The following is a 13,224-nucleotide window of genomic DNA, read 5'->3' on the forward strand; positions in this document are numbered from 1 at the left end:
TGTATTGTGGCAGAGTTGAACAGTTATGACAGAAACCACCTGACCCTTTACAGAAAATGTTTGCTGACTGCTCTAAACTGAAGGCCATAGTGATCTTTTAATATTGCTATCTGATTATTCAATTATTTAATCTACTAATCGCTTACAATGATTTCCTATTGCCCTTAGGATAAAGATCAAAATCAGTAATGTGGTTCAAAATGCCATGATTTGATTCCTCTTTCCTGTACCATCTTTTGTCACACACCCTTTTCCCTTCTGATTTCAATGCTTCAGCCATCTGCACCTTCTTTCAGTGTCTTGAGTGCATCCCGCTCATGCTTATTTCGGGCCCATATACTGTGCCCTTTAGAATTGTCAGGTCTCAGCTTAAAGATCACTTCCTCCATGTAGCTTCTGTGAACTCCCTAAACTAAACGAGTTCACTAGTTTCCATACCCCTCAGCTTAAGTTGCTGATAACATCTGTTTACTTGTAATTACACATTTAGTGTTATTTTTCACAAGCCTGAAGCAGACACTAAACCTTTGTCTTGTTCAATGTGGTATCCCCAGCATTTAGCTTATTATCTGGCACATAGTAGCACTTAATAAATATTCCTTGCTCTATCTCACAATACTGAGAGACTTTGTCAAGTCTCTTTTGATACTGTCTCCACTACAACTCCCTTTGTTGAGCCAGCCATCATGTTGTGTCTGGACCTAGGGGGTCTTTCCACTCTAGATTTTCTCCAGTGAGGCCAGACTCACTTCTCTAATATGCAAATCTGATTATTTCACTCTATTGTCTAAAGCCCTAAAATGGCTCCCCACTGCTTTCTGAACAAAGTCTAAAGCCCTTAGAAGGCTTACAAAACTGTGTAATTTAATCTTTACTTATCTCTCAAAAGCACCTGTGGGGACAGGCACTGCCTGCTAGTAACGTTTTATCCCAGAATAACCATGTGTCCACATGGCCCCCTCCTTTGGGTAGTTTGCTGGGTATATGGTATGTTTGTTGATGGCCTGGAGTTGGCCCTAGGCCCTCTTCATCAATGGAGAAATCTCATTGGGAGGCAAAACCCTCTGACCGAGGTTTTGTTTCATTGGGCACTGGTTGCACTAGAATGATCCCCTCTAGCAAACCAGTCTCTGTCCCCTCACCCCTGGCATACACTGTCTCCCTCCCCATATGAGCTCTATGATAGTGGCACACACCTCATCTGCTCTGGGACCCCCTGTACTTGTCCCAGTAAACTCTCAGGTCTCGTGGTGTCTCCAGGTCTTTCCTTTGGTCTCTTGAGCTCTTTCCCATCACAACTCCCCCAGCTGGGGGTGTGATCAGACTTGTGATCACACAGCGCCTACACTGGAGTCAGAATGATTCCCTTTACCTGCCCAAACACATTTCTCCCTGTACCTCCTCTTTTACCCAGGGGACTCCTACACACTGTTTGGGGATCACCTTAGACATCTCCACCCCCTGGAAGCCTCCTCCTACTCCCCAAGTCTGGTTTAGATGGCTTTCCTACAGTATCCTGTATCCCACTCCCCTCCTCATCCCACTACCACCCACTTGCACTAGTCACACAGAAAGTTACGTGACAAAAGGGACTATCTGGCCTCTTTTTCTTTGTCTTTCCAGTATTTAGCACAGTGCCTGGCACATAAGAGGAGCTCACTATTTACTGAATAAATGAATTAAATACTTTTAACACTAAACATTTTGTCACAATTCTGAAAGGTGGCATTGTCTTATTCTGTCAGTCTTATATTCCTCGATTTATCCAGAATGGTCTCCACTCATTTAAACCAGAACCCCTAATTCTCTTACCACCTCATATTGTACCTACCTGTCTAATCCCCAAATCATGCATTGATTTACCATGATTTCAGGTACATAGAACCTTTCTAATTGGCTCCATGAAAATGTTATGGCTTCTAAACCCTACTGGGCTCTCAATGATTTCTGTGGTGCTTCTCTTTATTTCTAGCCGATTCTCTCCTAGAATATGACTGAACATTTACCATTTAACTCAAAGCCTCCAGATAAACTAGGCCTGCTCACTCTCAAAAGATGATCCTACTCCTTTGTCACCATAAGAGGGAATCAGACATGAGGCCATTTTGCTCAAGACTTTCTTTCCTTTCTCTTGCCCCTTTTCTTTCTCAAGCTGGAGCCTTTATCTGTACTCTTGACCCTACTTCTCTGGCCTGCTCTGGGCTCTAGCACATCAATTTTGGCACTGTCGGATCTCACATTAACTCACACGAGGGCAGCTCTACTTCAGGTCCCATCACGCCTTTCCATGTGTCACATCGGCTGGAGTACACTGGCTCCACTGCTGGTCGATCAGTACATAGCAGGATGGTAGGTGATGCTCTTCTATACTTCATGTGCCTTATAATCAGGGGAGGCTGAAGTGTCATGAACAGAGAAGTGATCATGCTACCACCTTTCTGCCCATGCCAGCTTATCACCGATGTAGTTAGCTGTGTTTGGTATCATCCAGCTAGATAAAGTGAGAGTGAAGAACTGTGTGCTTTGAATGGAGCTGAGACAGTTCCAAGTCTTCTGCTTTCCCACAACCATCAAGTGGTAGGCATAACCAGCAGTGACTGTATCTTGCTTTGGTGATTTGATTTTAGTGGTTAAAACCATGTTGTTTTGTTTTGTTGTTGTTCAACATGACCTCAAATACAAGCCACAGCAAGAACTTCAGAGTAGCAATTACAATCCTGGAGATGGTACAGTGACTCTTGAGTCACATCTCCTCTCATACTGTTACACCTTCAGTGCTTTCCAACAGCATCTTTTCCAAGTCACAGAATCATTAAGTATAAAAATACGTAAAACAGAAAGAAAGTTTTGTGAACACAAATGGATTCCTAGCTGTCTTGCAGGGGTAGGGGGGAGGACTGTCAGTTCCAACAAGCCCTCAAACCACTCAAAATAAACATTATGAGAAAGCATGTTAGATTTCTGAAGTTCAGATGGGAATTTTCAGAGAGTCGCAAGGACCATAGCAGTACTCCTCAGCTCTGCACGCTTGTTTCCTTTTTCCCCACTCCCCAAACCACATGGACTTAGGAAAGGTCTTGTTAGATATGAGACAAGGATAGAAGAAGTAGGAACTAACTCTGTAAATAAAAGGTAAAAAGAAAATCAAATTCTTTATACTTAACTCCACCTGAAGTCATTATTAGTTGTTAGGCTTTAGTCTTTTCAGGTATATTCTCTTACATACATTATTGTCAATATCATTGGGGAAAAAAAAGAAGAACATGTAGGAACTAAACATTTTAAGGACTTTTCACAAACCAAATGACAGGTTTTTATTAATATATCTTACAATGTTGATTATTCCTAGTTTTGTAATTTCTGCTTAATTATAAAGACTGATTTAGCTTCTACAGTAATGTACTGTATTTAAATGATCATTCATACAATGTATCACACCAGTACATTTTTTTTAATAATATGCACACATCACTCTAACTTGGACCTGTTATTTTTAAAAGTGGGTTTATAAATGGGACTTATAAAAGTTATGGGGAGAAAAATTAAAGTTCTAGTTTAGCAGCATGCATGTATGTAATTCAAGTATAATTTTCAACCAAGTGCTTTTTCAAAATTTATTGGTGACTAATTCACCAATATCAAAATAAACACTATCAAATACCCAAATTTTAATGTTAAGGCTAATATTTTCACTTCACATCCATATGCACAACCATAAGACATTCCATTTTAAATATGTAGTAATCAAAGTTTGAATACATTATACCATGTATACATAGCATCAGAATTTCAAACTGTAGAATTTTTCAAGTTCATGAATCCTGTAACAGTATTCACTAGAGATGTAAATTCGATTTTGCTCTTCAACCACACTTACAAATGGTCTGGTATTCATAATGGCCAATGCAAAAAATATGACAGGCTGAACTTATGATACAGTATTTAAAAAAGTAGCAATGTGTTGGAAAGGACAGCTATTTAGTTAAAGAGAATCATTCTAGTCTTTCAGAAAGTTATCTTAATATTTTCAAAATGTATATAAAAATAACACACTATTTCCACATATTTTATTGTAGAGCTATAGGTAATTCTTTTGACTTTTTTAACACATTTGAATATGTACTGTTCTTCTCTATTTTAATGCAAGGCATCATTTAACATCCATTTTCATATTCTGCAACATCATGTCATTCAATCAATTTTAGAACATATGCCTGACTTTTTAATATTTTATCATTAGATTTTTTAGTTCATTTTTACATGTAAAAATGTAATTTTATATAACAAGCCATGAAAGTCCAAAAGTACCAGCAATTGCTTGATAGCACTATATATTAAATAATCATAAATTACTGAATCATTTGGAGGAAAAATCTTGTTAGTAATATAACATGCTTTTCTATAATCTTCCTTCTCTACTTATAGAGTGGGTTTTAACTCAATCATTACCACTCTTATTGATTTAAAAACCCTACAAACATAAATTGCTTTTCACAGCAGCTTCTAAGAATGCAGATGCATAGCTCATTCATGGGGGTCAACACCACTGAGCCTTCTCTTTCCTTTTAGGAAACTAATCAGAAATAGTAATTACACTGCACAAATACAACTGAGCTGATAGGAAAGTTTTCTTTTTTTCCCCTCAGCAAAAGCATCAATCCCCCAAACTATGCTTCATTTGTGGGTGAGTCTGAGCACATCCAATTCAATAATTTAAACAAAAAGTTGGAGAGAAAAGGTGGGCACACACAGAGTCAAAATCTGCCATGTGTATGCTCTTAAAATTTTTGATTTTATAATAAAATCTATTTGTTACTAGCGTGAGAAATTCATCCAACTGAAATATCCAATTTTGATTAAGGATTCCCCCCATCACACATAATGTCCCACAAAATGTACTGTATTATATTAACAGCAGCTATCTACTTATTTTACAAGTATTTCAATTATTTACCTGGGGAGAATATTTATGAAATTCCTGAGAATGAATTAAGTTTTTCGCAAAGCCTTAAACTTTTAACAGATTCCTCACAATAAGAAAAAATGTTAAAGTTCTATTATTAGACCAACTTTTACTATACAATATTTCACATAAATCATGTTTTACATTTTTTTCTAATTACATACAACAAAAATCTCAAATCAACACAAGAATGATAGAGGGAAAGATGCACTATGTTTAGCAGATGCAAATTAAAACACAGATATAAAGAAGCAGTACAACTTTAAATAAATCACACCCCCACTCTAAATATCAATGAACAGCAGATAATGCATTGCAGGAAGAAATCATTTTTAACTGATTTTGTCAACAAGTTGTGCTTCTTATTAATTATAGACTCAAAAAAAAAGGACTGCTGAAGAATGATTTAACTTATTTGTCATGTTCTCCAGATACTTAAAAAAATTATTATACCATTAATGTAATTACCAAGCACCTAATTTTGGAAAGGCTTTATAAAGTATGTTTCCTTTTTTTCCCCTCAGCAAAAGCATCAATCCCCAAATTAAGTGAAAGCTTATTGTTGATAAATTCTTAACGAAAATGATATAATGCAATGCTGGGGTGATGAGTCACAGCCCATTGTAATGTGGACCCCATCTTTTATTGATGTGATCAAAAGTATGAGAAAGCCACTGTTGTTCAAGAACTTTGTATCGTTCCTTACAAATGTAGAGAGGTTTGCCTCGCCTAGAATAAAAAGGAAAAAAAGAATTATTAAAGGTAATATAATACAATGAAGATTTCACATGCAAGTTATTTAAACCTCATCTAGTAATTTGGTTTATTTCACATGTCCTTAACATGTTGATGGGGAAAATATCTCAAAACCTAGAAATAGCTCTAAATTAATAACTGTCAGAATTTAATATAAAATAATTATCATTATAATTACAAAGCCAGGAATCGCACATTGTTCTTACTGACCAAACCTAAAAAATCATCTGGCGACACGCACGCACATCTGACCTCAGATCCCGGTCCTCCTCCCCGTGAGCATCCAGATACACAGAGCCCCAGAGGCAGAAGCGGTGGCCTCGGATGAGGATGATCACAGACGCGTTGATCAAGAGGAAGATCCCTGTTCCAGCACCACAGTTCTGAGAATGCTAAAAAATTTAAAATATACTAATGAACTTCATAATCAAATGGCCTTTATATAAAAAATCAAGACTGTCTTAATTAAATGTCTTCTAAATAATACAGAAATCTTTTTTTAATTTTTTTAAGATTTGATCTAAGTGAAACAATCTCATTTTTAATAGTAATACATTTGGAGGAGCTTAAGGATACCTAGGAAAGCAATTAAGAGCCATCCTTAACTTAATTCAGAGTCTAGCAACTACAACAGTATATATAAACTGTCGTTTCATAGTACAGCATTTAGAACTTTGTACCATTAAAGGGCAGTGGGGGTAGGAAGAGGAACTGGAATTGTACTTAAGAAAGGTTTTACTCACTTAACTAAAGTCTCAGGTGATTTTTTGTTTTTTACCTTTCTATTGGATTAAAAAGAAAAAAACCCTTATATGTATTGTGTATTTAATTCAAAGAGTAGTTACATTTGAAGGACTGGTTTGACATAATACACATTTCCATGGATATACGATCTGAGTTTTCATAAATGTCATATTATTTACTATTGCTTACCAACACACATTCACAGTAACTCTGTTGCTTGCAGCAAAGTCCTTTCAGGCACACAAAAGTACCACAAACAAGGCAAACAGCAGGATCTTTAGGAACCTTGGTGCAGACACTACAGGTTTTTCTGTGGTAGTACTGAAAAATGGTATTGTAATTCTCAGGCAGCTGTAGTAGGTGTGGTAATTTCCATCTTGACTCTTGGATAAGCAAGGCCTAAAACATTATCAATATTCATTAGTCCTATGTATTTAAGTCACTTACATAAATATATTTCAAAAGGCCTTTTTTTAAAAGAAAGGAAAATCTGTCTCCAAGATTGTGGGCTTCTTGTCTTAACACTCTTCTCATTTCTATTTTACAAATGACTAAAATAGTACTTCAAGAACTACCGTTTTCTATTTTAATGTAGTTTCCAATTATAAGGTAAGTTTTTAAATTTAGCATCCTAAAACATTCAGACTTATTATTGTAAAAGAAAAACATTAAATATAATTAAGCATGCACAGGAAACAAATCTAGATGTACTGGTTTTTAGATAAGCTTAATATAAAATTTTAAACAGTTACACTTTCAAAAACCATGTTTGACCTTTCTCAGATAAACAATTCATTGGCTTTTTCTTTAGGGAAGATCGTAGTTATAACACATTATTTCTATTACAATACTTTTTAATCTAGAGCCTCCTTCCTAGAAGGTGTAAAATCTTATACTTCAAGCTATTAAGACTTATTTGTATCCATAAGTGCTGGAGCTACAACTCTTTTCATAAATTTTTCTGCCGTAAGTATGAAAAAAAATTAGTTAAATTTAATTTTAACCCAGTTAGTTAAAGTACAGAATGTACTTTATTCATTATTTGTAGTTGTATAAAAATAGTAGTAATAACACTATTTTTTTCTAGATGCTACTCCATTAACACTGAAAATAGATAAAATGTAGTATGAATCTATTACCTTAAAAACCAGTATAGATAGTAGGCAATTCATATGCTCATCACCTCACATTACCTACAGCCATTATCCATCTAAACCAGTGCAGTAACTAAACAGCCAGCTTGGTCTTTATCAATAAATTGATGGATAAAGTGGCCAAGGAACCAAGGATAAAGACAATACATGGGCTTACAATGTGCTCTTTGCCAGTATTCAGTGCCCAATCCCGGACTTCAAAGATCACATATTCTATAACAGGTTGATTATTTGGAACCATTCCATCAGTGGAAGGAACAGCAATTTGCCCTCACTTAACTTGACACTTACTTAGATTAGGTTGTAAATTACTCAATAGCCCATACCACATGGTCTCTAATTAAGGAATTTTATTCAGACTATAGAGTTAACTGAACTTATAATCATCTGAAAAAATTACTTATCTTTTAAATGATGAATTATTTTGCTGCTGAATTTTTAGGTGGTAACACTGGTAGAAAATACCTACAGGAAAAGTATATGGTCTAAACAAGCAGCCAGTACATATAGGTGATCATTGTCCTACAGTTGGAATGCATAGGTCTGCAACCCAGGGGGGATTAAGCGGTTGTGGAAATCTTTTATGATTACACCTAAGAATTCAGTCTTTAATGTTTCCCTGCTAGTCTGGATTCTTCTGTGATTTTAGTACAATCCTAAGGAAGCTGTGTACTATCCTACATCAGGGAATAAAATAACAGTTCCAATGAATTAGAAACTAAATGTCATATGGCCATTCTAGGCTCCCCACATGACTAGAAGAAAGGGAATGGCTTGTAGCATTGTCGGGAGGGACTGACCTGGACTAACAAGAGAAATAGAAATATACAATTGGTAGCAGTATGTTTGGAAATTAAACACCCATCACATCCCAGTACATCCCAAGCTTGAAAGGTAAAAATTAACACAAAAAACTATTATAGTGGAGAGGAGCCAAGATGGTGGCATGACTAGGGCAGCGGAAATCTCCTCTCAAAATCATATATAATTTTGAAAATACAACAAATACAACTATTCCTAAAGGAGAGACCAGAAGATACAGGACAACAGCCAGGCTACATCTACACCTGCAAGAACCCAGCGCCTCACAAAGGGGGTAAGATACAAGCCGTGGCCCGGCAGGACCTGAGCACCCCTCAGCCCAGCTCCCAGCAGGAGGAGAGGAGTCAGAGCAGGGAGGGAGAGGGAGCCCAGGACTGCTAAACACCCAGCCCCAGCCATCCGCACTGAGAGTGCAGACACAGAGGGCTGCTGGATATTAGGAAAATGGAACAGTGAAATCTGCAATTGAGTCCCCGGAGCTGGTGCCCCTGAGACAAAAGAAAGCTGAGGGTTTTTTTAAACTCTTAAAGGAACAGGAGCCTCACAGCTGGACGGAAGCATCCTGGCACACTCAGCTCAGCAGCTGGGAATTCTGGGGAACTCCGGGTGCCCTAACCCCCTGGGACGAAGTGTAGCTCTAAGGCCACTCATGGCGATAAACAGCCTCCCATCCATTCCCCCTTCGGTGGGGCCCCACCATAGTAGGACAGCAGCCGTGCCCACAGCAACCGCCCAGAGCCATCTCTGCAGCTGCCTAGGCCATACTCAGAGGTCCCATGGGCAAGCAGCTTCCCAGCACAAGCCGCTAGGGGATGTCATTCTCTCAGGAGAGGAAGGCGCCCAGCAAGCAACAAGGGACTCTTTTCTCTGAGCTGACACACATGCCAACTGACCACAACTAACTCTATCACCAAGAAAAGGCAGAAGAATTTGATCCAGATAAAAAAAACCCAGACAACCCCTGAAAAGGAGTCTGGGGAGACAGATTTAACCAATATTCCTGAAAAAGAATTCAAAATAAAGGTCATAACCATGCTGATGGATCTGCAGAGAAATTAGCAAGAGCTAACAGATATAGTGGAGAGAGAGAATACAAAAATAAAACAATCTCTAGAAGGACTTAAAAGCACACTGGATGTGGTACAAGAGGCCATTAATGGAATAGAGATCACAGAACAGGAGGAACACAGAGAAGCTGAGGCAGAGAGAGATAAAAAGATCTCCAGGAATGAAAGAATATTAAGAGAACTGTGTGACCAGTCCAAACAGAACAATATCCACATTATAGAGAAAAAAGGATAGAAAGTGTCTTTGAAGGAATAATTGCTGAAAATTTCTCCAAACTGGGGGAGGAAATAGTCTCTCAGACCAAGGAAGCACACAGAACTCCCAACACAAGGGACCCAAGGAGGACAACACCAAGACACATAATAAATAAAATGACAAAGATCAAGGACAAGGACAGAGTATTAAAGGCAGCCAGAGAGAGTAAAAAAGGTCGCCTACAAAGGAAAACACACCAGGCTATAATCACACTTCTCAACAGAAATCTTACAGGCCAGAAGAGAATGGCATGATAAATTTAATGCAATGAAACAGAAGGGCCTTGAACCAAGGATACTGTACCCAGCACGATTATCACTTAAATATGAATGAGGGATTAAACAATTCCCAGAGAAGCAAAAGTTAAGGGAATTTGCCTCCCATAAACCACCTCTACAGGATATTTTAGAGGGACGGCATTAGATGGAAGCACTCCTAAGGACAAATAGATGTCACCAGAGAAAATAAAATCACAGCAAAGAAAGCAGACCAACTAAATACTAACTAAAGGCAAAAAATAAAATCAACTACTAAAAAAGCAGTCAAAGGAAACACAAAAGAGCACAGCATAAAACACATAACATATAAAGAATGGAGGAGGAGGAACAAGAAGAGAGAGAAATAAAGACTCGTCAGACAGTTTATATTAACTCAATATGTGAGTTAAGTTAGACAGTTAGATAGTAAAGAAGCTAACCTTGAACCTTTGGTAACCACAAATCTAAAGCCGGGAATGGCAAAAAGTACATATCTTTCAATAATCACCCCAAATGTAAATGGACTGAATGCACCAATCAGAAGACACAGAGTAATAGAATGGATAAAAAAGCAAGACCCATCTATATGCTGCTTACAAGAGACGCACGTCAAACCCAAAGACAAACACAGACTAAAAGTCAAGGGATGGAAAAATATATTTCATGCAGACAACAGGGAGAAAAAAGCAGGTGTTGCAGTACTAGTACCAGACAAAATAGACTTCAAAACAAAGAAAGTAACAAGAGAGAAAGAAGGACATTACATAAAGATAAAGGCGTCAGTCCAACAAGAGGATATAACCATCTAAATATATATGTACCCAACACAGGAGCACCAGCATATGTAAAACAAATACTAACAAAATTAAAGGAGGAAATAGAATGCAGTACATTCATTTTAGGAGACTTCAACATACCACTCACTCCAAAGGACAGATCCACAAGACAGAAAATAAGTAAGGACACAGAGGCACTGAACAACACACTAGAATAGATAGACCTAATAGACATCTACAGAACTCTACATCCAAAAGCAACAGGATACACATTCTCCTCAAGTGCACATGGGACATTTTCCAGAATAGACCACATACTAGGCCAAAAAAAGAGCCTCAGTAAATTCAAAAAGATTGAAATTCACCAACCAACTTCTCAGACCACAAAGGCATAAAACTAGAAATAAATTGAACAAAGAAAGCAAAAAGGCTCGCAAACACATGGAGGCTTAACAACATTCTCCAAAATAATCAATGGATCAATGACCAAACTAAAATGGAGATCAAGCAATATATGGAGGCAAATGACAACAACAGCACAAAGCCCCAACTTCTGTGGACGCAGTGAAAACAGCTCTAAGAGGAAAGTATATAGCAATCCAGGCATATGTAAAGAAGAACAATCCCAAATGAATTGTCTAAAGTCACAATTATTGAAATAGGAAAAAGAACAAATGAGACCTAAAGTCAGCAGAAGGAGGGATATAATAAAAATCAGAGAATAAATAAATAAAATTGAGAATAATAACACAATAGAAAAAAATCAATGAAACCAAGAGCTGGTTCTTTGAGAAAAAAAACAAAATAGATAATCCCCTAGCCAGACTTAAAAAGAGAAAAAGAGCATTAACACACAACAACAGAATCAGAAACGAGAAAGGAAAAATCATGACAGACCCTACAGAAATACAAAGAATTATTAGAGAATACAGTGAACACCTATATGCTATCAACCCAGAACACCTAGAAGAAATGGACAACTTCCTAGAAAAATACAACCTTCCAAGACTGACCAAAGAAGAAACAGAAAATCTAAACAGACCAGCTACGAGCAAAGAAATTGAAGTGGTAATCAAAAAACTACCCAAGAAAAAAATCCCGGGCCAGACGGATAGACCACGAATTTTATCAGACATATAGAGAAGACATAACACCCATTCTTCTTAAAGTTTCCAAAAAATAGAAGATGAGGGAATACTCCCAAACTCATTCTATGAAGCCAGCATCACCATAATACCAAAACCAGGCAAAGACCCTACCAAAAAAGGAAATTACAGGCCAATATTCCTGATGAAGATAGATGCAAAAATAATCAACAAAATAGTAGCAAATCGAATTCAAAAATACATCAAGAGGATCATACACCATGATCAAGTGGGATTCATCTCAGGGATGCAGGATGGTACTACATTTGAAAATCCATCAACATCATCTACCACAGCAATAAAATGGACAGAAACCACATGATCATTTCCAGAGACAGTGAAAAAGCATTCAATGAAATTCAACATCCATTCACGATAAAAACTCAACAAGATGTGTATACAGGGAAAGTATATCAACATAATAAAGGCCATATACAACAAACCCACAGCCAACATCATACTTAAAAGCAAGAAGCTGAAAGCTTTTCCTCTAAGATCGGGAACAAGACAGGGATGCCCACTCTCCCCACTGTTATTCAACATAGTACTGGAGGTCCTAGACATGGCAATCAGACAAAACAAAGAAATACAAGGAATCCAGATTGGTAAAGAAGAAGTCAAACTGTCACTATTTGCAAATGACATGATATTGTACATCAAAAACCCTCCATTCCAAAACTATTAGAATATCTGAATTCAGCAAAGTTGCAAGATACAAAATCAATACACAGAAATCTGTTGATTTCCTATACACTAATGATGAACTAAGAGAAAGAGAAAAACCAGGAAAACAATTCCATTCAAAATTGTATCAAAAAGAATAAAATACCTAGGAATAAACTTAACCAAAGAAGTGAAAGACCTATACCCTGAAAACTATAAGACACTTTTAGGAGAAATTAAAGAGGACACTAACAAATGGAAACTCAGTCCATGCTCTTGGCTAGGAAGAATTAATATTGTCAAAATGGCCATCGGGCCCAAAGCAATCTACAGATTCAATGCAATGCTTATCAAACTACCAACAGCATTCTTCAATGAACTGAAACAAATACTTAAAAAATTCATATGGAACCACAAAAGACTCCGAATATCCAAAGCAATCCTGTGAAGGAAGAAAAAAGTAGGGGGGATCTCACTCCCCAACTTCAAGCTCTACTACAAAGCCACAGTAATCAAGACAATTGGATACTGGCACAAGAACAGAGCCACAGACCAGTGGAACAGATTAGAGACTCCAGACATTAACCCAAACATATATGGACAATTAATATATGATAAAGG

At 37.3% G+C, this 13,224-nt stretch overlaps 1 protein-coding gene across 1 annotated transcript in view; it reads right to left on the reverse strand.

Annotated features, from left to right (window-relative positions):
• Positions 1-3,432: 3,432 nt before the first annotated feature.
• The window catches only part of UBR3 (ubiquitin protein ligase E3 component n-recognin 3), a 336,759-nt gene continuing 326,967 nt past the window's right edge, over positions 3,433-13,224 (reverse strand). The window contains exons 37-39 of the mRNA XM_073218714.1: positions 6,653-6,862; positions 5,972-6,111; positions 3,433-5,692 (exon numbers count right to left, since the gene is read on the reverse strand). Coding sequence (XP_073074815.1) covers positions 5,575-5,692; positions 5,972-6,111; positions 6,653-6,862 — 468 coding nt within the window. The 3' untranslated portion in view covers positions 3,433-5,574. The remainder of the gene's footprint in view (positions 5,693-5,971; positions 6,112-6,652; positions 6,863-13,224) is intronic.

This window comes from Manis javanica, chromosome 12 (assembly GCF_040802235.1).
Source record: "Manis javanica isolate MJ-LG chromosome 12, MJ_LKY, whole genome shotgun sequence".
NCBI lineage: Eukaryota > Metazoa > Chordata > Mammalia > Pholidota > Manidae > Manis > Manis javanica.